Genomic DNA, 25423 nt, shown 5'->3' with positions numbered 1-25423 from the left:
GAATGAAACTCGCGCCACGGCATGATAATTTATAATATGTTTTTGTAATGTTTAACATGCAGGGAAAGGCTTTATTGTGACAAAGCTGAACTTGATCTGGCAACTTAACAGTTTTACTGGTAAGTTGATTGAATGAGTTTTTTGGCGCAAGAGCCTTAGTAGGCTATACTGCCGTGTGCAGGTAAACGGCAGTATCTACAAAAATGTGTTTTTGAGATATTTGAAGAAACGCGTTTTTGATTTCCCACAAATATCAATAAAATATTGAAATTTGATTTTAGGCTATTCTATATGTTTATATCGATGTATTTTTTGGGCAGTTTGTTTCATTTTGATTTTGAAATCAAAATTTTAACTAAAGCAGATACTGCCGTTTACCTGCTCTTCGCAGTAGTAATTTTCATGCACTTTTAATGGCAATCAGCAGTAACTGCACAATGTACTATTGAATGACCAATAATTACAAATTCAACATAATACGGAGTAGATATGTCATTACGAAGTATATTTATTGCAATGTGAATAATATATTTTATTTTAAAAAATAAATAATACCGTGTATACACTTGATATAAATTTAATATAAATAAATGAAATGTCATTCAAAAATAAAATAAAAATTTATTTTTTACACAAATGTTTTTATGCCAATATAAAAATAAATTAATAAATATACATATGTTGGTTATAAATTTATTATTAAAGAGGACATAATTTAAATATGGTATCGACCTACATCCACTTAATATAAATTTAATCCAAAACACATTTACGTACCTCCTCAGATACTAGATATACTTGCTGATTTAAACAGTCCTTGCTACAACGAACTCATTTTTGTGCTTTACCTTTTTAAAAACACTAAATATAAAAAAAAACTTCAGTAGATTTTTTTTTTTTTTTTTTTTTTTTTTTTTGCGCATCTACTAAATCTTCTGTCATGTTTCTTCTTAATTGGAATTCCTCAAAATCGCGGACGAAGGGGGGGGGGGTGCAGACACAGAAGTTTTCAGATGAAAATTAATTTTTAGGAAATCAAATTCCTTGGCTGATGACAGTCAATTTGTTGTTGTTGGAGGAAGCCACAACATGTTCAGAATCGTGAAAATCAAATACATTTACTCAAAATTCAAATACTGACAATGAATAGTCGACAAGGCATATGTTTTGATTGCTTAAACTGCATTGTTGAAAACTCTTTATTGTTCCTACATTGTCACTTGGCAACTGGAAGTTTCTGTAGGCATTTTTAAAACTACGACAAACCGCTTAATGTTCCACACTTTGCAATAAAGCAATAAATATCCATGAATATTTAGATGAAAGAAATGCTTCGTGTGTTAACAATGGCTCTCATCGAACTACTAAAAGTGCAGCAGCTTAGTATATATAAAAAATTGTGAAAAATATCGTCTGCGACAAAACAAAACAAATGGAACAGAATCGTTCTGTTGCTACACGTTTAATTATCGTCTGCCAAGCATTACTTGTGTTTACTCGTATGTTATCTTCTTTAAGTGTACATTAGCAAAAAATAATTTTGTTTTATTGTTTCTAGAACACGGATATGAAGAATCAAAGATTTCAAACAAAAAGTTTTCGTCGACTTTATTTCAAATAAAGTATGATTATTTTCCCCAAGTATCTCCCCCTTTTAAAAGTATCTCTTACGCTCAAGGACGAGAGACGGTAATTCCCAAATTTTGCCGAAAGATAAAATACGACCTGGCACGCATACCTACAACTAATAAAAAGCGACTAGGAATCATTTTAAAAAATGCAATATTTTCTCTAAATTTGCCAAATTAAGGAAATTTTTGAGAGGTCACACAATGACCTCCCATCGGGGCGTTACTGCTTGCGCTTAGTTGAGCTAAAAAGAAATTGCGAAAACCGTTTATGCGTCTTTGTTCAAGTTTTGGCGGCGATTCATTTATGTTCCATTCTCCGGACAATGGTTATGGCCTGGTATAGATCAGTAAGTACATACTACTGATTACCTGTATAATGTAACGATAATATCAGTTACTACTAATAACCACTAAAAAAAATGCTTTTATTTAGCGTTATTCAAATAAACATGTTTGCACCATAAAACTGAAGAAACGTAGATTTTAAAAATTCCAAAAAAAAAAGAAAATGGAAAAAATTGCAGTTGATTCCATTTACCCTCCCATGGCAGAACGATCATGGACAAAAAATTTCATGAAAATCAACAAATTTGCAGTTACTGCCGTTTGCCTGCCCACGGGAGAAAGTTTTCGTTCTTCCGTGGGCAGGTAAAGAGCAGTAAGTACATACTGCCGACTTCCCGCAAAATGTTGCTAAAAAAGCAGTTACTGCTAATTACCACTGATAAAAAAATGCTTTTTTTTCTGCGACAGCCAAATAAAAATGTTTGTACTATAAAACTATAGTAATAAAGATTTCAAAAATGCAAAAAAATGAAAATCGAAAAATCTGCAGTTACCGCCGTTTACCTGCACACGGCAGTATACTGCACTTTACTGGTAAGACTGTGTCATTTCAGGAGAATGAAGAAACGAAAAAATGGTCAACAATGATCGCTACCTACTGGAGTTTAGGGTTAATCCACTGGAGTTAGGGTTACAATTTCAACTATCAAAATATCACCAAACAGGCAATGGCTTCGTTTAAATGCAGAAGCAGTTTTCACCGTCATACCTTGATGGGTGACTTTCTAGTCACTGATTAATTACTAAACACAGTCATTGGAAGCTTTTGAAGTTTTTTTTTTTTTCTCTAAACAGAGAACTACATAGCAATATTTTGCTTCTTTATTGTTTACTACACTTTTTCTGAACAGCAATCTATAAACCAAAGCCAAAACGTTATACAAGGTCAGCAACTAAAAATTTCAAGTACACTTTTGTAAAATAGTTAGCAATGTCTTTGAAAATCAAAAAAATAAAATGAGTCAACTTGAAAAAAAAAATTAAGCTAACTGCAATCTGTGTTTATTTCAATGAAAACAAGAAGTTCTGTCTAGAACTAGACGAGCCTACTTTCCCATATACCCATACTACTTTCTAGTACCTGATCAATATTCTCAAAAATAGCTAAAATTGCAAATTTTTTCAAACATACTTTTAAAATACTTTAAGCTGATTTCTAGGAATAAAATATTCCTCACTCATCAAAAAAAAAAAAAAAAACCACGAACAAATAAAATAGCAGCAACTTTTAAACAAAGCAGCTAATACACTTTTTTAGATTAAAAAAATCTTTAATAGCTTTCAAAATGAAAAATTAATAAGTAAAATAATTAAGCTCATTAAAATAAATACATCATATCAAAAAAAAAATCGTTTCTTTTTGCCCTGTTGCCAAAAACATTTTTTAAAATGAATTAATGCAATTACTAAAACAAAAAAACAAAAAAACAAAACAATAAAATGTCAACTTAAAGAAATAATTTTCTTTGTCAAAAAAAAAAAAAAAATCGTCTGCGCATATCTTATGTAGAAACATAAATGACTTCGAGTTGATTCGCCGGTAACTGAATACATAAATTTAAACTTTAGCGTGAAAATAAAAACAAGTCATATCAACAATAAGTATTTCACAGTTAAAACCATAGCTGAGGAGTCGGAGTCGGAGTCAATCTCATTTTGAGATAAAGGAGTCAGAGTCGAATATCGTTAGTCATTTGTCCATAAATTTTTGACAAAGCTACGAAGTCAGAGTTGAAGTCGGGGAATCGGAGTCCAATTAATTGTCGGGCACAGGAATCGGAGTCGGAGTCAGGTGCCTCTAAATTCTCGGAGTCGGAGTCTGGAATTTGTGGCGTCAAGAGCTATTTCTAACAAAATTTGTTTGAAGTAAATCCGCCTTCAAGTACGGAATGTACATTGACTTTCAGTTTCCCCGTAGGCGCTAATGTTAAGGGATTTGAACAGTTCAAAATTGAACGGAAAATTGTTCAAATCAAAAATATATTTTATATACAAGTTTTTCATCAAAAGCTTTTTCCTACAAAGTTTGTTTGAAGCAAATTCACAGTTCGGAATTGCCTTGAATTTCCCCGTAGGCGCTAATGTTAAGTTTTCTGAACTGTTCAAAATTGAACAAAAAATAGTTCAAATCAAAAAGTGAAATATGGGAATGAGGTGTCCTCGCCGAGATCTTTCGAACAAAAAAAAGTTTGTTCGAATCGGACTATTCATTCAAAAGTTATTAGGGGGGGACAGACAGACAGACCGACAGACAGACAGACCGACAGACATTTTTCCCCATCTCAATACCCTACTTTCCAATTTTTAATTTTTCGATATTTATTTAATTATTTTATTTATTTTTGAGTTTTTTTTTTTGTTTTTTGGGATATTTTTAAGATGCATTAAGCCTTCTTTCATGCTTTTTTCTTCTTTTTCTGACTTTTATTGGGAAAGTAGGCTAAAAACAAAACTTCATTTATTGTAAAAACATTAATTGCAGATAAATAAGAAGGAAAAATGTGTAAACAAATAATTTTTAAAGAAATTAATAATAGTTAAATTCATTTGAAAATATACATTGCATAATTATGTTGGCTTAAAAATGCAATCAAGTTTAACTTTGAGTTTGAAAGAAAAATACTGATAATGAAAAATGTGACTGAAATTCTAAATAGAAATAACCTTTGCTACATTTCAATAGTGCCTAAAAAATCCATAAAGGTACTATTTTAGAGAACAAGCAATTTATAAATATGAATTAAACAGCGGAAAAATTCTTATAAATAAGAAATATTTTGTAGCATAAAAATAATGAAAATTGAATACAGTAAAATACCAACTTTTCTGGCACCAGCTCATCTTTTTCTTTTTCCAAATAATACAACTTTGCCTCAAGATCTTTTATTTCTTTTCTGAATACAATTTCTTTTTCTTCATAATCTTCGATACATCTACAGCTCTTAAACAAGTCCTGAAATAATAGCAATACATGAATAAATTGCCCAGAACTACTATTACTACAAAGAAGCAGACTAACTCTATCAAATACAATTTACTATAGAAACTTCATGTTTTGAATAGAAATAAAATACAGTAGCCCCTTGTTATATCGCTCTGGTTGGGAGACAATAAAAAAGCGTGCTATATTCAAAAGCACCATATAACCAAGGTCATTAAAAACAGAGATTCCTTTAACCTTCAAGTAACCGATATGTGCATCTAAAATTAATCTAGCCTATTCCTATATTAAGCTGAATTTCTGAGCAAAAGTAGTAAAAGATAGTTGTCTTACCAAATACCTAGAAAGCAAAATAAAAATATCTTTTTTTTTTTTTTTGAGCAATCACGATTGCTTATTGCTTTCATTTGACTGTTTTTGATGTCCTATCATTTTATTTTCCCACCGCCACCCTCCGCACCATCACCGTGGACCTGCTGGCTCCACACAAAAGCATTCTCCAGTTTGCATCCATGTCCTACACACACGCGCATACATACACAACTACACACACACACGCGCACATACACAAACACATACACACATACACCTACACACACAAACACATACACACACAAACACACAACTACCCACACATTCATGCCTGCACACAGACACAAACACATATGCCTACAGACATATACTCATACCCCCCCCCACACACACGTTCATACACAAAACTACCCACACACTTATGCCAGCACACAGACACAAACACACATACACATAACCCGTACACACAAATACCCCCCCCCCCCCCACACACAAACACACATGCCTACATACACACACTCGTGATTGCGAAAAACATAATTTGATTTCAAAATGTCAAAATTCAAATAATTTTTTTTTCTGGTGAAATAAGAATTCAAATTAATATTTCTTAAAATGTAGCAAGCTCAAAATGGAATGCGCTCTTGTTTCATTATTGGCTGAAAAGAAAAGAAACAAATATTCCGAGGAAATACAATGATTTTACAACTTAAGTAAGAGACTTTAAGCTAAGTTTTATTTTATTTATTTTTTCGGGAGACAGACGAAAAGCGCTATATATCCAAATGTGCAATATAACAAGGTGGGATATAGCAAGGGGTTACTGTATAAGTAAAAAATCGAGTAAAGAGTAACGGTGTAGTGTGTAGAATAGGAGTACATTGGGGGATGGCGACTTGTTTACTTTTTACCACGGAAAAACAAAAATTTTGCTCATGTTGCCGCCATGCTTGCTCCACATGTTTTAATTTTACATGTAACTTTTGGTGTTGTTTAATGGATTAATATACATATTTAGTTAATTGTTTAACATTTTAATGCTGCTAAATATAATTTTTTTGGATTATTTATGTCATAATGTCACTTTAAATGATGTGTCTCGTTTGATTTATCTGGTTGATTAAATGATATTTAACAACACATAAAAATCATAAAACTATGAAATTGAAAGGAAAATAAATTAAAAATTCAGCATTTAAGTAGTCAGGTGAAAAGCAGTCAATAATTTAGTTAATTTTTGCATTTAAAAGATTCATGAGTGTATACACATAGAAAAAGTGCTTCAATAATACATGCTGATTGAGAAGAAATAGTGGGTGTGAACCTTCCTTTGAGAACTTTTTCTTACTTTACTCTTTTCTGTCTGATTTCTTTCTCCAAATTTGAGTATACTTGTATGTGTATTTTGTTGTTTTTTTAAAGGGATAATGTATCATTCAAGTTCAGAAATTTAGCTATTTCAACTAGGCACATTGTATAAGATGAACATGAACATTAATTGAACATTTAATAATCTTTAGCAATGAAAATCAAAATATATGGAATGAAAATATAAAATTTAATAATCTTTGACAATGAAAACATATGTTTAAAAATGCTTTCTCAAGAAACAGCAAACATTGAAGAAGATCCAGACCTGTCTTAAATCTTCAAGAGCTTTCTCAGAATTCTGCTTTTTCAATTCAGCTTCCAGGACGTTCTTCTGACAAACAGAAATTTCAGCAGACATTTCTTTAAAACGATTGATAAACTGCTGCTGCAACATTTCTGACTCTTTCAAAACAGCCATTACTTCCGAAAATTGGCTTTCATAATTCTCAATAACCTTGTTTTTCAAAAGCTCATTCGTAACCTAAATTTAAAAAATGATCTTTAGTAACTCACCAATTGAAAAACATATTATGACACAAACTTTAAAAAGCAGAAAGAAATAATGCTAACTGACAAATAAAATCTAAAACTTCAATGTATAATGTTCTATGGGTAACAGGAATAATAGTGCTGCTTACTGATAAATGGCAGGAAGTTTGGCAAGACCTCATTTGGAATATGATGTTCAGTTTTGGTCTCCTTAGCTTAAAGGTATTTATTTATTTAAAAGGGTTAAAGAAGGGATAAGCAGGGCTCAATCGAGCCAAAGTGATGCCCAAGTCCTGGTGAAATTTGTTGTCCTACAAACAATAAAATTCCCACATTTACAAAGTAGTAATTTCTAAAAGAAGGGATAAAATTTACCGTTTTTTGGTACCCTTATAATTGAGGCGCCCAGGTCCAAGGACCTACTGTGTGTCAATCAGGCCCTGGCAAAACCAGTTTGAAGCTTTTCAAATCAAAAGTTATTCTTGAAATCAGGAAAAATTACTAGTTCAATAGGGTTGTAGACCAAGATAATATAAACAAACACCATTTTCAGAAAATTTTGATATTTTTCTAAACAAATTTTTTTAATATTACTTTTTTTTTTCTTTGACGAGCAACAAATGTTGATCTTGAATTTTGAGGTACCTCAATTAATAATATTATAAAGCAATAAATATAATTGAAAAAAACATTCTGGTTGCATAGTAGTGCTCGACTAATTTTCAACTTTAAATTTTTTCTGTTGATCTCGATATAACACTCAGTAGTAACATGTTTTTTGACAGTAATTTTTTAAGCACTCATTTGAGTTCACAGACATATTAATTTTTTTCTAGGTCAGGTTGTAGGCACCTGAAATAATTTACCAGAAGCAGCTGTTACATGCAATGGGGTGAATTGCTTTAAGAGGGCTCTTGATGTTCATTGGCACTGTATGCACTGTGCTATACAAGTTGGGGAGCTTAATCTACAGTGATAATTTCACATGAGTCGGTGCAGGGCTGTATAGTGAGAAAATAATTTCTGGGAGGGTTTTAAAACTTTCATGCGGAGCTTTGCGCTATTTGTGCTAATGGTCAAGTCGTCGGGTTATTTATTATGAAATCATTTTATGTAGTTAATATACATATGAAAGACATTTGAATTTTGAACAATATTTTTTGGAAATTTTTAAACATAAACGAACATTAAAATGTCCAACCAAACTTTTAAGGGGAAGGGGATTGAACCCTAAGTTCCCCTACTTGTATATGGCCCTGCATGGGTGCATCTAGCTGGAAGAAAGAGAGGGTGGGTGCACCCCACTCCTCCAAAAGATATAGAGTAAAATCCTTCTAATGCGGATACTAACGGGACAAATTTTTTTGTCCGCAATAGAGAGGTGTCCCCAGGACAGGGGTTTAATAATGTTATTTGCATTGGAGCTGGGGAAATTAAAAATTGTTCGCATAAGAGGGGTGTCCGTTAGGAGAGGTTTTACTGTATATACTCAACACATTTCATAGGGAAAAACAAAAAAACACTAATTAGTATACACAAATGCATATTTACATAGTTTCAAAAATCTGGGAAGAGGCAATTAAACGAATGCTCAAATGCCTGCCCCCTTCCATTTTGAGCTGGTCCCTATAACCAATGAGTGCAAAGCCATCATTTCATTGCCATTTTTTATGGGATTTTATTAAAGATTCATAATATACATTGTGACTTTGCAGTATTTCCATTGGAGGAAAAAGGAGACTTACTTTATGTTTGAATAGAGCAACCAAATTTAACAGGTTGGTTGATCACATGACAGCTAATGACATCAGCTGTTACTTACCAGTTGCTCTGCTAGCCAATACTCTAGAGACGCTTTTGGTTAAACCGCAGTTACTTGAGCAGAGGAATAATGCGCAGGTGAAAAATAATTTATTTTAATTGCTCAAAAATGTCACATGTTTCTAACAACCAGTTTAAATTGCTGTCAACCGGTTAAGCTATTAGAACAACTTCAGCAACAAGTTAACCAGTAGCTGTATTAGAACGCTCCTGCTTAGTCACTGGTTGACTGTGGTTGATTGGTTGCTCTATGTGAACACAAAACTTGTTAATCTGCCTCATTTTATGTTCATTAAACTAATAGTGAACAGAAGGAGAAGACTTTGCATAACAGACATTCAAAAGCTTAAATTATATTTTTACATGAAAGAGTTCCATTGAATGCATTATATATAAATATTTACACACCACTTGAAAAGATGCAGCAACAGTTCGCAATCTTTCCAACATGGCAGCCATGTTCTAATGGAAGTACAGCTCTGAAAGATGAAAAAATAAGAACCAAGTAAAGTACACTGTTAGTAGTTATTCACTAAGCTAACTAATAACAAAGTTATTTATTTTAAAATCATCACAAAAAAAAAATCGTAAATGTTAAACAGATTTTCAGTACTTTTAACACTATTAAAAGTAACGATAGTAAAGGCAACAGGCACGGGTATCCCTTAATGCTAGCAGTGTTCAAAACAGGTATGGAAGTACTCTACGGCAATGGTTAATTTAATTTAGAAGAAAATTATTGCTTTTATTGGAGCATTTTGGAGAAACAATAAAACAATCAGTTTTAATGGTCAAAGTATTAAAAGTCTACTTTTTTCACTTGCATGTATGGAAACACTATTTGGCATGTTTTGTTGGTTTGTGAGAAAAATCTTCTTTCAAGATTCAAAAATATAACTTAAGATAAAAGGTGTCCTTTTCATCGAAACAATGTTCTTGTAAAATGTGTTTGAGCAAAATTCCAGTTCTCCCTGTTTATTTCTGTGAGGAGATTCCTCCCATACTTCTGTTGACATTTGTATGGGATAAGGGATTACTCTCATACCTCTATAGACGTTCTAAAAATTATGCTAGTAATTCGACAAAAAATAAAGCTTTGGGATTTATTAATAGATACATTTTGAACAATTTCAAGCAAGTTATTCTTCCAGTACACTGATGTTTGGTAGTACTTCATTTGGGATCTGCTGTTCATGCTCAGGTTATGTCTTCTTATCTAAAGGAAGATATTTACAGGACAGAGTTCTAAGAAGTCCAAATAAGTAGTAAGTGGACATTCAGATATACATCCAGTTAACTCCTGCACAGCATTATCAATCTATAGTCTGATATTTAGAATTTGGCAATACTGAATCTAGAGGGGGGGGGACAAGTACCTTTAAAAAAGGGGAAGGATACTGACTAAAATTTCATGGGGGAGGGCATGCTGAAGAATGACCTTCCTCCCCACTTTGAACAAACCTATAGTTATATGGCATAAAAAATTTCTGAAACTGCTTGGGTGTCAATAAAAGGCACTGAATCGGCCAGGAATAAGGCACTAACTAATAGGGCATAAACTTGCTAATTAATTTCATAAGCTATGAAAAGAAGAAGCATTTCAAATATTTACTTTTAAAAATAGTTAATGGATTGAAAAGATTACTGAAAATTGTTTACATCTTTACTAATAATAAAGCGGAAAGTCTCTGCTTGGATCGCTGTGACGTGCATAGTGCCTAGACCGTTCGGACAATTTTCATGAAATTTTGCACAACATTAGTTTGTAACATGAAAATGTGCACCTCGAAGCAATTTTTTCGAAAATTCGATTTTGTAGTTTTTTTATTCCAATTTTAAGAACATTTTACCCAACAAATTATCATAATGTGGATGAGTAAATTAGCAAATTACCATAACGTGGAATTGTAACATGGGAAAGCAAATTGGCGAAAAATTCACCATCTATTATTTGTGAATATACAGGCGAATCAAATAACTTTTTAATTTTCTACTTGGGCAAAGCCGTGCATATACCACTAGTTTTTTTTTTTTATAAAGCGTTTGAACACAATGTGGACAGATAAACATCAATGATGGTTTAGGGAGGGGGGTCATAATCCCCATGAATCTCTTCTTGCAACCGCCCATCTTTGCCTCGGTCAGTCACTTCTGGGAAGGGGCAAATTCATCCTATTTCTGTGCTTTTTCATTGAAACACAACGTAAAAATTTAAATGAAGCTAGGTAAGGGTTGTAGTTTCAAGTGTTATCCCTGGCTTTAAAAAATCGAAGATAAGATACTTGAATTAGTATAAAAATATGATAAAAACATAAAATGCTTGCAAAGATTTTTTTGAAATGACATGTACAGGACAGAGTAGTCTCTTACATGGACTTGACAAATGGAGTTAATTTTATAACATCACAGGGTTCACTGTAGCCATCATACAGATCTACGTTCAGTCAACCTACTTGTCAGTCAAATTCAACTAATATTTTAGCAAATTAATTATGTAGTAAAGTATGTTTGTTTTTAAATACTGTTTAAGGCTTTCACGGCCGGCGTCAATATGAGGAGATAACATTTCCAGGCTTATTGGCCGTGGTCTAATTGGAGTAGAAATTCCAGACGTTTCGGCTTGCTTTGCTGCAGCCATCATCAGTGGTTTGAGTTTGGTGTGACATCAGTCTCACCATGGAAATGTTATCTCCTCATTTATGTTTGTTTTTATTGATAATGAAATTCAAATTAAGGTATATATGGGCAGGACCCGATCAAGCCAAACTGGTGCCCAGGTCCTGAGTAGAATTTGGTGCCCCTCCCCCATGAGAAAATCCGCACAATTTTAAAGTCAATGTTTCATACTAGAAACTACATTTTAAAGGAACATTACTACATTTAAAAAAGGAAACCTGGGATTTGAATACTAAACACTTGATAGTCACCAAACTAATCACAGTTAAAAATGCCTCTTAAGGCGAAAAAGAGTTAAAAAAACAATTTAAAACTGCAAAAAAAAAGAAAAAAAATCTTACTAAAATTCTGACAGCAAGCTTTAAAAAGGCTTCTTTCTGGCTTTAACAGAGGCAAATGTGTCAATCAAATAATCGAAATCTATGTTTGATGTCACAGAATTTTCAATGGTCAATAAGGAAAACACCTGTAACTTATCCTGAGAAATGCAGCTTCTCAAATGATTTTTGATTCTTTTCAAAATTGAAAAGGAACGTTCACTGGAACAGCTGCTGATAGGCAAGGTAAGAAGAAACTGCACGGGTGAATCCACATTCGGAAATGTATGTGTAATGTTTAGTGATCCTTTGTAGTAGATTGTAGACCTTGATGTAGATGACCTTTTAAAACATTCTCCAGGAGAAGGGCTATGTTTGCAAAAATTTGAAAATGTGTTAATTCTTCTGGAAAATGTTCATCTATGTCATCCGAGTATTTTTTTTTTTTTTTTGAAATTCTAGAGCTAAGGAACAAGGACTTCTTTACACGAAAATTTTTTTTAACTTAATGAGTTTTGAGTTGATTTTTAAAAAATTTTGAGCCCCTTCTTCCTTAAAGTTGAGAAAAAGTAAAATAAGTTTTAAAAAAAAAAAAAAAAAGGAAGTATGTGAATTTAGACTAGGCCATTTTGGTGCTTCTAAATTTGTGGTACCCAGGTCCGCGGACCCGTCGGACCGTGCGGTAATCAGGCACTGTATATGGGTAGTTGGATTTCCCAATTCACTTTTCACTATCTCGTAAATGAAAAATAAGGGAACCCTGCACTTATACACCTTGATTATTGGAGAAAAAAATACTTTAAAACATATCAATTTGATGTTATTTTAAAATTTTTTAAAAATCAACAATTATTCATACAAAATAAATTAAATTCATTTTAAACAAAGGACAAACTACAAAATATTTAAACTACAAAGTACATCAGATGCTGTCCCACTTTGAGAGCTGGGGAGTTTCATGAAATCAAGAGAAGGAGGAGCTGTCAAGAAGTGAGGTATCACACTTTTTATTAACACGCTTTTATTAGCTTCACCTGTATGTATGTATGTATGTATGTATGTATGTATCTTGTAACGGAATCTTGCAACTCAAATTTCGCCCACATCCTGCGATCGGATTCTTTTGAAATTTGGCACGCGATCTCTGACCCGATGACAATGCAATATTCTATAATCAAATTAATTAATTAACTTTTAATTGTTAGTTTCCTTCAATTTCAATCAATATTTTGGCATAAATCCAACAATGTGAAAAAGGAAAAATTTTTAAAAATACATTAAAAAATGCTCACAAAAATTATTTAAAAATATCTACAAAAACCTTTAATTTTTCTGCATCAGACAAAATTTGTTCCAATGTTCCAAGGTAATTAGAACATGAAATATAATTGTTTTTAACTAATTTCATGCCAAAAATTAGGTGAGTCTTCAATTGGAAATTCATTGCTGATCAGACCATTGTTGAACAAAACTTTTATTCAAATGCATCTCAAATTTTCAAAGTAATATAAATATGATTTCCGCAAACATACATCGATGACTCACAGTAGCTTCCCATCGGGGTGTCCTTGTCTTAACTTTAAGATATTACCTCGCACTCGTTTTATCAATAATTTCGTTTCCTGATAATTCTCCAACATAAGACTAAAGAACAGAAAAATTAAATAACAGTTTTAAAAAACTAAAAAAGCACGCTTTCGTAGCAAAATGAACTAAAAAGTGAAAAATAACCTTTGGATGATAGTAGTTGACCAATCACTTAATTTTAATGTAATACAAAAAAGCGTGGGGGGCTTCTTATCAATTGTCTTGAATTTCTTCCATTTGTTGTTCAAGCAAAAATGTAAATAGACAGCACCCCACGCTTTTTTGTATTGCATAAAAATTAAGTGATTGATCAACTACTATCATCCAAAGGTTATTTTTCACTTTTTAGTTCATTTTGCTACGAAAGCGTGCTTTTTTAATTTTTTAAAACTGTTATTTAATTTGAATATCTTTATGAAAAAATAACTATACTGGCGTCTCATTTCTATTTGAGTAAGATAATGTGTCAGATTTCTTGAATTTGAAATACTGTTAGAAAGGAAACAAAGTTTCTTAAAAGTCTTGAAAAAGGCTGGACATTTCTTATATAAAAGAATGTAGTCTGTATAAAAAGAGTACTTCGAATTAGCCTTTAATTTTGTGTGATATTCAACAAACATTCAAAGTTTTAGTTTTCAAGTATCCAAAAAGAAAGATAAAACAAACTTACTTGGCGTAAATGAATGCAAAAAACGCAAAAATTAATTTTTTGCTTGTTTGAAATTTCTAAATGCACGCTATGACTAGGCGCTTGCGCAAAACAGAGGAAAACATCAGTGGTTGCTATGGTAACAAATAGCTTGTGGAATTTTTTTTTTTTTTCAAATTAGTTTCCCAAACTTTTTTAAGTTAATAGATTAACTTAATTACATGCCTGTAATGATTTTTGATGGTTTGAAAATTTTAATCATTTGCTATTTAGAAAAAACTGCAAAAGAGTTTTCCAGTTTTACGCTGGAAAACATTCACTGCAAACCGTACGTTGTCATGTTTACACTTGTTTCTCTGTTTTTCTTGTCATCTGTTTCTTCTCGTGCCGATGTACTTTCTCCGTTTGAAAAGATTAATATGTCAAGTTTTCTTAGTTTGAGTTATTTACATTTCTAAATCCTAAATTTTCATCGGTAAGCATCTTTGTTTTCACACATCTGAAACTAATAATATTATGAAGTCCATTCTTAAAATATCTCTTCAAAATGAACAAGAAGTGTTTCTGCTTTCTGAATATGTGCCTGAAAACAAATTATCGGTGAAAATTTTAAGCGTAGGGCAAAACGAAGCTTGGCACGGGGAGATTAGTGATCTGGATTTAAGGTCCCAAGCGGCGCATATTCGTCTTACTTTCAGTAAATTCCTCACGAAAGCAAAAAACGCCTTCTTTTATTCAAACCAAAGCGATGTGAAATACATCTATAATCTAGAAAAACGAAATTCTAAGCATGCTTTTGAGTGGAAAAGTATTGATTGTGAGGAAACTATCATCAAATTAGGTTATGTGCTTGTAGAGAAAACCGATTTCAAGACTATATGTTCCGAGGTTTTAACTTGCGTCTCTCAAGAATTACTAACAGCAAATAATATTCATAACGAACTTAAAGCTACGTTAGAAAAGAGTGAAAGCAAGCGATCAGAACTAGTGGAACTGCTTTCTAATGCTACAGAGGCCAAGTCAAGTGTTGAAAAAGAATTATATTCTAAATTTGTTGTTTTACTCAACGCCAAGAAGCGAAAAATTCGCGAGTTAACGTCTAATATCAGTGATGATTCCAATGATTCTGGGAAGCTACAAGTGAAAAAGAAAGCAAAAACCAATCAGTGTCCAATCATGTTTAGTGATTCTTCTAATGAGGCAGAAAACGTGGATGATCCAATGCCCTCAAGTTCTAAGAGCTTCTTGTTTGATGACAATTCACCAACTCTTATAATAACTCCTAGTAAAATGCGTGATCGAAAAACTGTTGTATCAGAAAAAGCAACTAAAAGAATTGAATTCAAGGCTGCAACTACTAACCACGTGCCGCAGACTACTGAATACGAAAGCGATGATGATCTCTTCGAACATTTTTAAATTAAATATAAATTAATAATAATTCAGTTTTATACTTTATTTCACTAATTAATGGTTTTACCCAAATTTAACATTTTCAATGAGTTTTATGTATTTATATGCAGTGCATTAAAATTTTTAAGAATTTATCTTTATTAATACATTATTAATGATTTTAATTAGTTTTCAATGTTTTTAAAGAAACTCTTTTAATGATGCTTTAAGAAACAATGTATTTTGGAATTATGTATTATCGATATGACTTTTTAAATAATATATTTTTGTATTAAAAATCAAATCCTTGTTGTCCATTTGCTAATAAAATTCCATTTGTTCCTTGCTGTAATTGAATCTTTTGTGTTAACACTACAATGCAAATCATATTCCAATTTTAGTTTTATTGAATATGTTGTGTTACTGCTTTATATATATATATATATATATATATATATATATATATATATATATATATATATATATATATATATATATAGACTGTAATATAAATTAACATTGTTTCCTGGCTAGAAATAAAAGAATATAAAAGTTAGGTAGGAGTGAAACTTTTTGTAGGCAATATTCAAATTCTGGCCTCCAATTAAAAAATTAATGTAAAAAAAAAAAGTAATAATAATGCAATAATTTCCCAAAACTTGTTAACAGGTCATGATTGAAGATGTTATGTATTATATTTATTCCCCTTCCTCGTCAGCTGCTATCTCATGAATCCTTAAAAATGCGTTAAGTGCCTTATTTCACTGACCTGTTACAAAGAGCCCTTCAAAGTGCTTAATTTTTAACATTTTTTTTTATCTATATATATATTTTTTGACAAGGTGCTTTATTTTTGAAGCAAATCCTTAAAAATTGAAAAATTGTTTTCTTTCCTTTTCTCTTTAATTTCAAAGCCCGTTGTTTAAATTTCTTTCACTGAAGTTAGAAATTTAAATGAAGTGCTTAGAAATACTGTCCGTTTTTGTTTACTTTTTTGTTGTTGTTTTTTTTTTTCAAAATCAATATTTATTAAATATTTTTAAAAAGCTTTTCCAACTCCCATTTTCCCAGTTTTCTTTTTAACTCTGATCATGAATTTTTCTTGCTCAAGATAACTGCCTGTTTTTGGTCTTGTTTTAGTTTGAAGACGTATTTGATAATTACATACTTACTAGCTTTTATGCATTAGTGGGATTGCCAACTACTCAGACTTTTATAAAGTTTCACTGAAAAAACTGACGCGATGGTTCTGTCAGTATTTATGTTCTTCTTTTCTGGTTCCTTGTAATATTATGATTTTTGATAATTCAAACTTTTAAAACTTTAACTTCAAAGCTTTCAATATTACTCAGTCTTTTCTATTTTTATTATGTTTCGTAATTTTAACGTGATAAATAACGTATCGCTCACTCCTTTCAACAACATCCCAGGAAACGTGATTTTGCAAAAGAGCAATTTTAAAAATTAAGAGTAAGATGTGTTGTAGAACTACATTTCAAGTCACTGATTAAACCTTTCCTTATGCATAAAGCATAGGAAGGTCTTTTTCAAGAAAATTTGGTGTTTCTTCTCTGTTTCATGAAGAAGGAGAATAAAAAGTGTAAGTTTTAAAAAGTTGCATTTTATTTAGGACGTTTTTGCACTAAAAAGTAACCTCCCACCCAAGTGTAAATCTCTGCTTTGAATAAATTTTTGCACATCGATTGAACCAGAGTTTCTCTTATCGGCAACCGACACCTTTAACGTGGTGAAATTTATCCCGAAATAGGATTTTTTACCTTTTTTGGCGGGATACACTGACAAATAACCCTGCTTAAGTATCAATGCCAATCTGAATAAAACTTTGCACATCGATAGAACACTTAAAAATATTGTACATTTTTTTTTTCTTCAGTAAACACTTTTAAAGTGGGTAAAATTTACCCCTAAATGTTGAATAATTAGGAATTAGAAAGCGCAATACATATTATTTATTTAAATCACAAAAATTCAAATAATGAGTGACAATTTGAAAAAACTAAAACTAAAATTGACATGTTCCAGGATTTTTCTGAAAATACTATTTATAAGGATAAAACGTCCCTCGCTAACTTACCCTGTCACGCAATTCCATGTCAGCAAAATCACCTTCTTGATCTCACCATTTCCATTCTCAATAAAATTTGCCATTTAGGACACATATGACAAAATAAATGAACCTGCCACTTTTTAGATTTCTATTTTGAAAATTGTTCGAAATATAATCCAGTAAAAAAACTTAAAGTATACGAAAAAAATAATAAAAAGTACGTTCTTACAAATGACTAACTTCTCTCCTAATTATAGTAGAATATAAATTCAAGCAACATTGTAAAGCTAAAAAATAAAGCTCTCTATTGATGTTTAACATGACCTTTTTAGGAAAGATTTTAGTTTTAGGGTCATTCACCGCAGTGCAGTAATATTGCAAATGATGATTTACCCCTATAAATAGTATTTTCAGAAAAATCCTGAAATGCATCAACTTTAGTTTAATTAGATTTTTCAATCATTATTTGAATTTTTGAATTAAAATTTAAAATAAAAGAATGTATTATACCCTTTATTTTCCAATCATCCAACATATAGGTGTAAGTTTCACCCTGTTAAAGGTGTCTGTCGCCAATAAGAGAAACACGGGTTCAATTTTCAGTAAGTTACCGCCCTATAGCCAGGGCTAAGGCAGAAATACATGAAATACACCGCCAGCTCAGTCGAATTCCAACTGAGGACTGCAGTTTTGTGCTTATTAGCACTCATCAGCCCGACTTATGAAGTGACTGAGCAGGAGATGAAAAAACCTCTTAAGAAAGCCAAGAGTGCCAAACAAACTGGTAGCTGATATACGGTATATGATATACTGGTAGCTGATACACTTAAAAATATTGAACCCTGACAGGTTCAATATTTTTAAGTGCTCTATCGGTGTGCCAAGCAGTTTTATTCCAGTCGGTGATTCACATTTGGGTAGGGTTACTTGTCAGTGTACTTTAATAACTTAATATTTACCGGTAAATTTCACCCCGTTAAAAGTGTTCACTGCCAATATAAAAAAAAACACATGTTCAATATTTTTAAGTGTTCTATCGATGTGCAAAGTTTCATTCCGATCGGTATAATGATACTTGGGCAGGGTTACTTGTCAGTGTATCCAAAAAAAAGGGTAAAAAATCACATTTAGGGGTAAATTTCACCCCGTGGAAGGTGTTTTTTAAACATAGAAAAAAAAAGAGGTCCAATATTTTTAAGCGTTTTATCGATGAGCAAAGTTTTATTGAAATCGGAGATTCACACTTCGGTAGGTGGGTCAAATTCCCTCCCCCAACCCTTCTTCCTTGAAAAAATCATAACTTGGCGTTAGTGAACATCGACTGTATTGAAAACATTAATGTCGAAGCTAAATGTGAAGTAAAACATATATGGATAAAGTAATCCAATCACTGATGGATGGAATAGAGGAAAAGCCCGCCTTAAACTGAAAATAAATTAATGAAAAAAAAGCAGAATCGGATTTTAGGGGGGAGGGGACAGGCCCCTCCCAAAAAGATAAATTAAATTCCTTATTTCATTTACAATCTTTTTAATAGACTTCTGTGCATCATAACGAATTTTTTTCGTTTTTTTAAAAGGAACGCAAAATATACAAAGCATGTTTGAATAAAAATATTTTTGTTTGCTAAAGAAGTATACTGGTGTTAAAGGCCAGAGTGGCAGGAAGCATTTAACTCGCTGGTTTGAAATACAAGGGAACGTGATATCGTATTTCGTCCATGAAATCTTCTTTGATGAAATCAATAATTAACATTAAAAAAAAATCTGTAGACGTACCTAAAGAGTCATTTCGATCCAGTAAGTTATTTTTCGAAATAATATAGTTCTTTTGCAGCTTATAAAAAATGCAAAACGAAAGAAACCACAAGGTAGTTTCTTGGTAAAACCGTAATATTAATGAAAACGGAATGCACTATCAAATTTGAAATCTCAACTGTATCATGGCTTTAAGAACAAATGTACAACTGCTTTGAAATTTGCAAAGAAATAGTTTCTGAATCTTTATCTTTATTACTAATAATAAAGCTGAATGTCTCTCTGTCTGTCAGGATCTCTGTGACGCGCATAGCGCCTAGACCGTTCGGCCGATTTTCATGAAATTTGGCACAAAGTTAGTTTGTACAATGGGGGTGTGCACCTCGAAGCGATTTTTCGAAAATTCGATGTGGTTCTTTTTCCAATCCAATTTTAAAGACAAAAATATCATAAGATGACGAGTAAATTACGAAATTATCATAACGTGGAACGGTAACATGGGCACAAGCCAATTGGCTAGAAAATTCACCATACATTACTTGTAAATATACAGGCGAACCAAAAGACCTTTTAATTTTCTATTACGGGCAAAGCCGTGCGGGTACCACTAGTTCTTCAATAAAACTTGGATATTTTATTATATAGTTTCCCTTTAATTACAATACTCTCTTAGTTGCATTCTGTTGTTTTCTAGTTAAAACATAAATTAATTTATAAAAACTCAAATGAGATATAGTTTTATTTAATAACCTTGCTCCCTTGTTATAATCATTATGACAGTGTTCCTAATTAAAACCGCTCATTAACCATCTCGGTGAAATTATATAGAGTTTAGTATTTAATTGACTTGAAATGTTAAAGTTTTTCACGTCCACGTTCAAAGTATATTAGTGAAATATATGAGGTAGTGAAAAGCAAAAAATGCAAGTGGACATTTTCAAGTTTTGAGTAAAATGCGTATAAAGATAATGTTTTAGGTAGGCTTTCATTGATTTTTTTTTTCTAGATAATGCTATACAGCAGCAACTACCAGGGCTACTAGTACTATCTCTTGCTCCAAGACAGAGGATGGGTTCACATACTATTTGTAGTGGTTATCCCAAAGATTTTAATTTCGCCACTTGCATCCCTATGCTTCTCACTATCTCATACGTACTTAAAAGTACGTATATTAATTGGCCTTAAGGGATCCTAAAACAATATTTTAAAATTAAGTCATGAAAACTTTTTTATAAACTATTCTAGTGGGGGGGGGGAGCTTTCAATTTCCGGGCCCCTTCAAAAAATTATTTCTATATCCGTCCCTTAAAAAAAGTATCTATTTCACATTTTTCTTTTCTTTCTTTTCCAAAAAGAACTGATAGGTGCTTGAAGGGGAAAACATCATATAGAATCGATGTAAGTACATTTTTAATAATTTGTTTTTCTGTTTTGAATTGCAATCTGGTGGAATTAAGAATTGCAAATATTGAAAATTTGAAATCCATAAACATGGTGATGAATGGTAAAACACTTAATTTAGGTTCAATCGAGGTGTGAGGAGGATGCTCCTGAACTTTAACTTATTTCTTTTTTGACAGGTAATACCTTGTCTGAACTCTTATAAATCGGTTTCGAGTAAGTTTTCAATTGCGATATTCATTTGTTTTCATTGTTCTTATTTGGTCTTTTAAGTATTCATTGCTCTTAAAGAATGTATCGCCGCCTTGAGAATTCAAATCGCCCCTTAAGGGGGAGATCGCCAAGTTGGAAACCGCTATGTTAACTCGTTTAGACACCAAGCGATGATGATCCATTAAAATGTTAAGTTACAGGTTACAGCATCATCAGCAAAACCGACAATAAGATTTTCGCATTTCTATCCTAAGTGACGTCACGTTTGCTATTTCATATACTATTCATATACTATTGTTAAATTCCAATAATTGTAAATACTGTTCGCATGTTCTCAGTAAAACTACAACAATATAATTTTAAAGTAATCCATTGCAACAATGCTTCAATTCTTCAACAAAGAAATGTTTTAGCTTTTGTCACTTTTGAGTGGATGAGAACCTGAATAGGAGGAATTCCAACTCGAGCTATTTAAAAACGTAAAAATTGCGTAAAATTTTGCAAATACTTATTAGTAAGTCAATTTTTAAATTCTCTATATAAAATGCATCATATTGCAGTAACAGATTTTTACATTTCTTTCGGTATTTCCTCAGTTAAGGATACAATTTTGGCTATCGTTCATATTGCCTCCATCTTTACTCTTAATGCTTTGATTTTAAATTCTAATTTTGGGCTTTTTAATGACCTGGTAATTTATTTGGTGGACATATTTTCCGTTTTAATGGTGCTTTAATATTGTTTAAAGATTTATTTTATCGTTTAATACGAGTTTAGGAATAAAAAAGATCTTTGAGCGTCAATCTTCCCAAAATTCAATTTTAAGATCATTAATAAAGAATAAAATATTGCGGAACTGAATATCCTAATAAAATCGGTTGCCTAGACTTACTCAATATGGAGCTTTTTCAACATACGATTAAATGCGAATTACTTCAAAAGATTTCGTAAAAAGGAGCTTAAAAAATGTGAACAAAGAGGGCCAACTTTCATCAAACGTCGTCTTCACGAGCTATTTTTAAATGTGATATTTGGTACAACTTTGTTGCAATACCTTTAGGACATTTAATTGGTTCTATACAGAATTAAATCTAATTCAACGACTAATAATAGAGCTGTACACCAACCACATATGAGGCAAAAGGATGTAAATGCCAAAATTAAAAATTTGGGGATAATCAGTGCAAATGGTAAGAGAACTTCTCCTCTGTTTTAGGGAAATAGATGGTACAAGGAACTCTGGTGGGTGTTGATACACATCCTGATTTAGAAAAAAAATTCAATGAAAACCTACCAAGGATCTGAACTTTACTCGTTTTTTACTCGAAACTTTGAAAAGTTCACTCTTATCCCTTTGCTTCTCACTACCTCATATAATAAACAAAATTTCTATACATTAATGAAGATGGGGGGGAGGGGGCGGATTTAAAAAATTTGTTCGATGTGTATAAATAAATGTTATGAAAGCTCTGCGTGTATGAGCCAAAGCTAACAAAATTGTTATTTTTGAAAGAAATGTTTATATCTTCGTGAATATCAGTGATAATTTCACGAAAATTTATAAAAAATATTGACATAGTAAGTAAATTAATTTCTGAAACTTACAGCTTATTCCATGATATTTACGAGGAAGGATGATCCAGAAGCTTTTGTTTTCTTCCGCTTGTTATTGGTTCCCTAAATGCACGAATGATATATTTTTTTTTTATTGGAAAATGATTGCTGGAGCATACAATTTATGTGACAAAAGTTACAAAAAAATTCGTTTTTTATATATTTTTATATATATATTTCTACAGAAATTTGTAAAAATATAATTTTTTGCAAGTGTACTGAAACTTGTGAGTGATAGCATATAAAGTTCTTAAAAGGCTCCTATTTTTTTCAAATACCTCTAAACCCTGTCTAAATCTATTCAAAAGTGGAAAGCTCTCCTTCTCGTCGAATGTAGTAGGGGAAGCTGCTGTACCCACGGATAAAACTTCTACTTTTCAATTTTTGCTGGTCTCTGTGAAGGGATAATCAATTGGTAAAATTTCCTGGCAGACACTACAACTTATCATCTAATTTGGCAATTTTTGTCAGGTGAAAGTTTCGAAGCTTTCAACAGCAAAATATTTTTCTTTAAAATCATCTTTTTTGTCCGTGGGTACAACACACCGTTCAACCCACGGACATGGCTCGGCTCTTTGTACCCATGGATATATAAAAAATAATAAATAAGTTTGAGGGAACTCAATTGTCCTCAATACATTTTCATAAGCCATTTTATACTGAAAACCTTCAAACATCAATTGAAAATAACATTAAACGAAAAATCCAACAGAAATCAAACTTTGAAAATTAACCGAATTTTAGGTTACTTAAAGGTTTTTTTTTTCTTTTTTAAATTATCCTTTTTTTTTAGCATCAGTGAACTCTTCAAACAAAAATATTACTCTTAATAAAGTCGAATATGCTTTTAAGCAAAAAAAAAAAAAAAAAAAAGAAAGAAAGAAAGAAAAATTAGATACATGACTAGTATGGTTCTCTATGTACTTATATAATGACTTCAATTTATATGAAAATTGAAACCTTTAAAAAAACTAACCCATTACAAAAAAAAACTCACTTTAGATTAACCCAACAAAAACCAAAAAAAGTCGAATTCGAATGAAAACAGCTGGGATTGATAGTCTGTAGATCCTACAACAGCAGGTGGGGGTAACTTCCACAAAATATCTTCCAGCCTTAATTCAAATTTATCATTATTGTAGAAAGTAAATTTTGGGTGCTGATGACAAGGCACCATTTTGAGGTACTTCACATTGTAAGAAGACTCAGATGTGATCCAAGCACACTAAAAATTGCAGTCCGTGGGTACACATGGTTATGTGTCCTTGGGTAAAAAGGAACACCCTTTTGGTTTTGAAGGCCTGTCACATCGACAAGACCACAGTTTCATAATATTAAAAATCAGAAACAACACCTTGAAAACATAGGGCAACATATCTACAACGGTAAGGAATAATACAATCCACAACGTACAAAAAAAGTACTTGGTTTTTTTTTTTTTTTTAATTTGATCCTACTAAAGCCGAAAAATTGTGATAGAATCATCTCAGGCGTTGAAACCTCCTGAGACACTGGAAAGGGTTGAGACACAAACGTTGAAACCAAGGGCGCCCATATAGGTGGGCAAGAGGGGGCTCGACCCCCCCCCCCCCTTGGAAATTAGAACTTCCTTGCTTTTAATACTTTTTTCTGTGCAAAAATATAAAAATATTTCTTTTCCAGCCATTAATGAATATATAATTAAAAATGTCAAATTTTAAGGACTCTAATCTGTCTTGAAATATACCTCCATGGGGAAAATATCCTGCTAAATCATGGTTAAAATTTTTGAGTCCCCCCTTACAATTTTGCAAATGGGCGCCCTTGGTTGAAACCCCCATCCGATATCTCTCGACAATACTCGGCATTTCCCGATCAACGTCCGTAGGTACAACCGTCCGTGGGTCAGCAGCTTCCCATACTCCATGGTACTTAATGATCAAGTAATGAAAATTAAAAGAAATTGAAATTAGCCCTTTAAAAAAACGAAAATTTATTTTAAAATACCTTTTTCGAAACGGTGTTGCAAGACCAATGTTGTTAACCAATATTTCCACATAGTGATTATTGTGCGTAAGAAAACTTGTTACCATCATAAATATAAAAAACTAGGGCAAAGTATCGTGCACCGTTCTACAGATAATGCAGTTCAAAATTTTTGTTGAACATCTCAAATGAGAAATTGCACTCAGGTTGCCATCTTTGGCAGGCTGTATCTCGGGTAGTATTTTTTTTTTTTTCTTTTTTGTGAAAAACAAAAATACATCTGAAACTTAAGTTTTTCTGAATTGCAACACACGTGTGAAGTAACTTCTCTGCCGGGATTTATGTGACTAAACCAAAATAAATTAAATATAAAAGCATAATTGAAAATGACACTAAATATAAAAGAACGACGGAAATTTCTGCCATAGTTTTCGAGCATCAGAAATATCGATATTGAATAAGTAAATCAATTTGGACCATCCAAGAAATTGGTGTTGTGTGTGCGTGCTTTTTTTTTAACTAAAACCACCGGGGTGCATGTAGAAACTTGAAATTAATCACAGCAATATGGGTATCATTAAGCAGATATAATTTAAATGTAAGCATTACACAAGTTGTTAAAAAATAAAATCTAGCAGTTTTACTCATACTTGCTCACTTTTCTTTTTAGATTTCAAGGATTGCAAATTACTAAACTTATCCCAGGGTATGCTGCTGCAGACAAATTAAAAATCGGCGACGTCATCTCCCACGTCAACTACATCAAACTCTACCAACTCAGCATTGACTTCGCCCTCAAATCCTTTCTCCGGGAAGGTCAAAAAAAAATACTTATTTTAAAATCCTTGGACGAAACAAATCCTGCCAAATCCTC

At 32.0% G+C, this 25423-nt stretch overlaps 1 protein-coding gene across 1 annotated transcript in view; it reads right to left on the bottom strand.

The window, feature by feature from the left end:
* The window catches only part of LOC129216740 (uncharacterized), an 83538-nt gene that overhangs the window by 43544 nt on the left and 14571 nt on the right, over positions 1 to 25423 (bottom strand). The window contains exon 4 of the mRNA XM_054850956.1: positions 4799 to 4929. Coding sequence (XP_054706931.1) covers positions 4799 to 4929 — 131 coding nt within the window. The remainder of the gene's footprint in view (positions 1 to 4798; positions 4930 to 25423) is intronic.

The sequence above is a fragment of the Uloborus diversus genome, chromosome 2 (assembly GCF_026930045.1).
Source record: "Uloborus diversus isolate 005 chromosome 2, Udiv.v.3.1, whole genome shotgun sequence".
Taxonomy (NCBI): Eukaryota; Metazoa; Arthropoda; class Arachnida; order Araneae; family Uloboridae; genus Uloborus; species Uloborus diversus.
The sequence above is the reverse complement of the archived record's forward strand: the minus strand, read 5'-3'. Positions and strand labels throughout refer to the sequence as shown.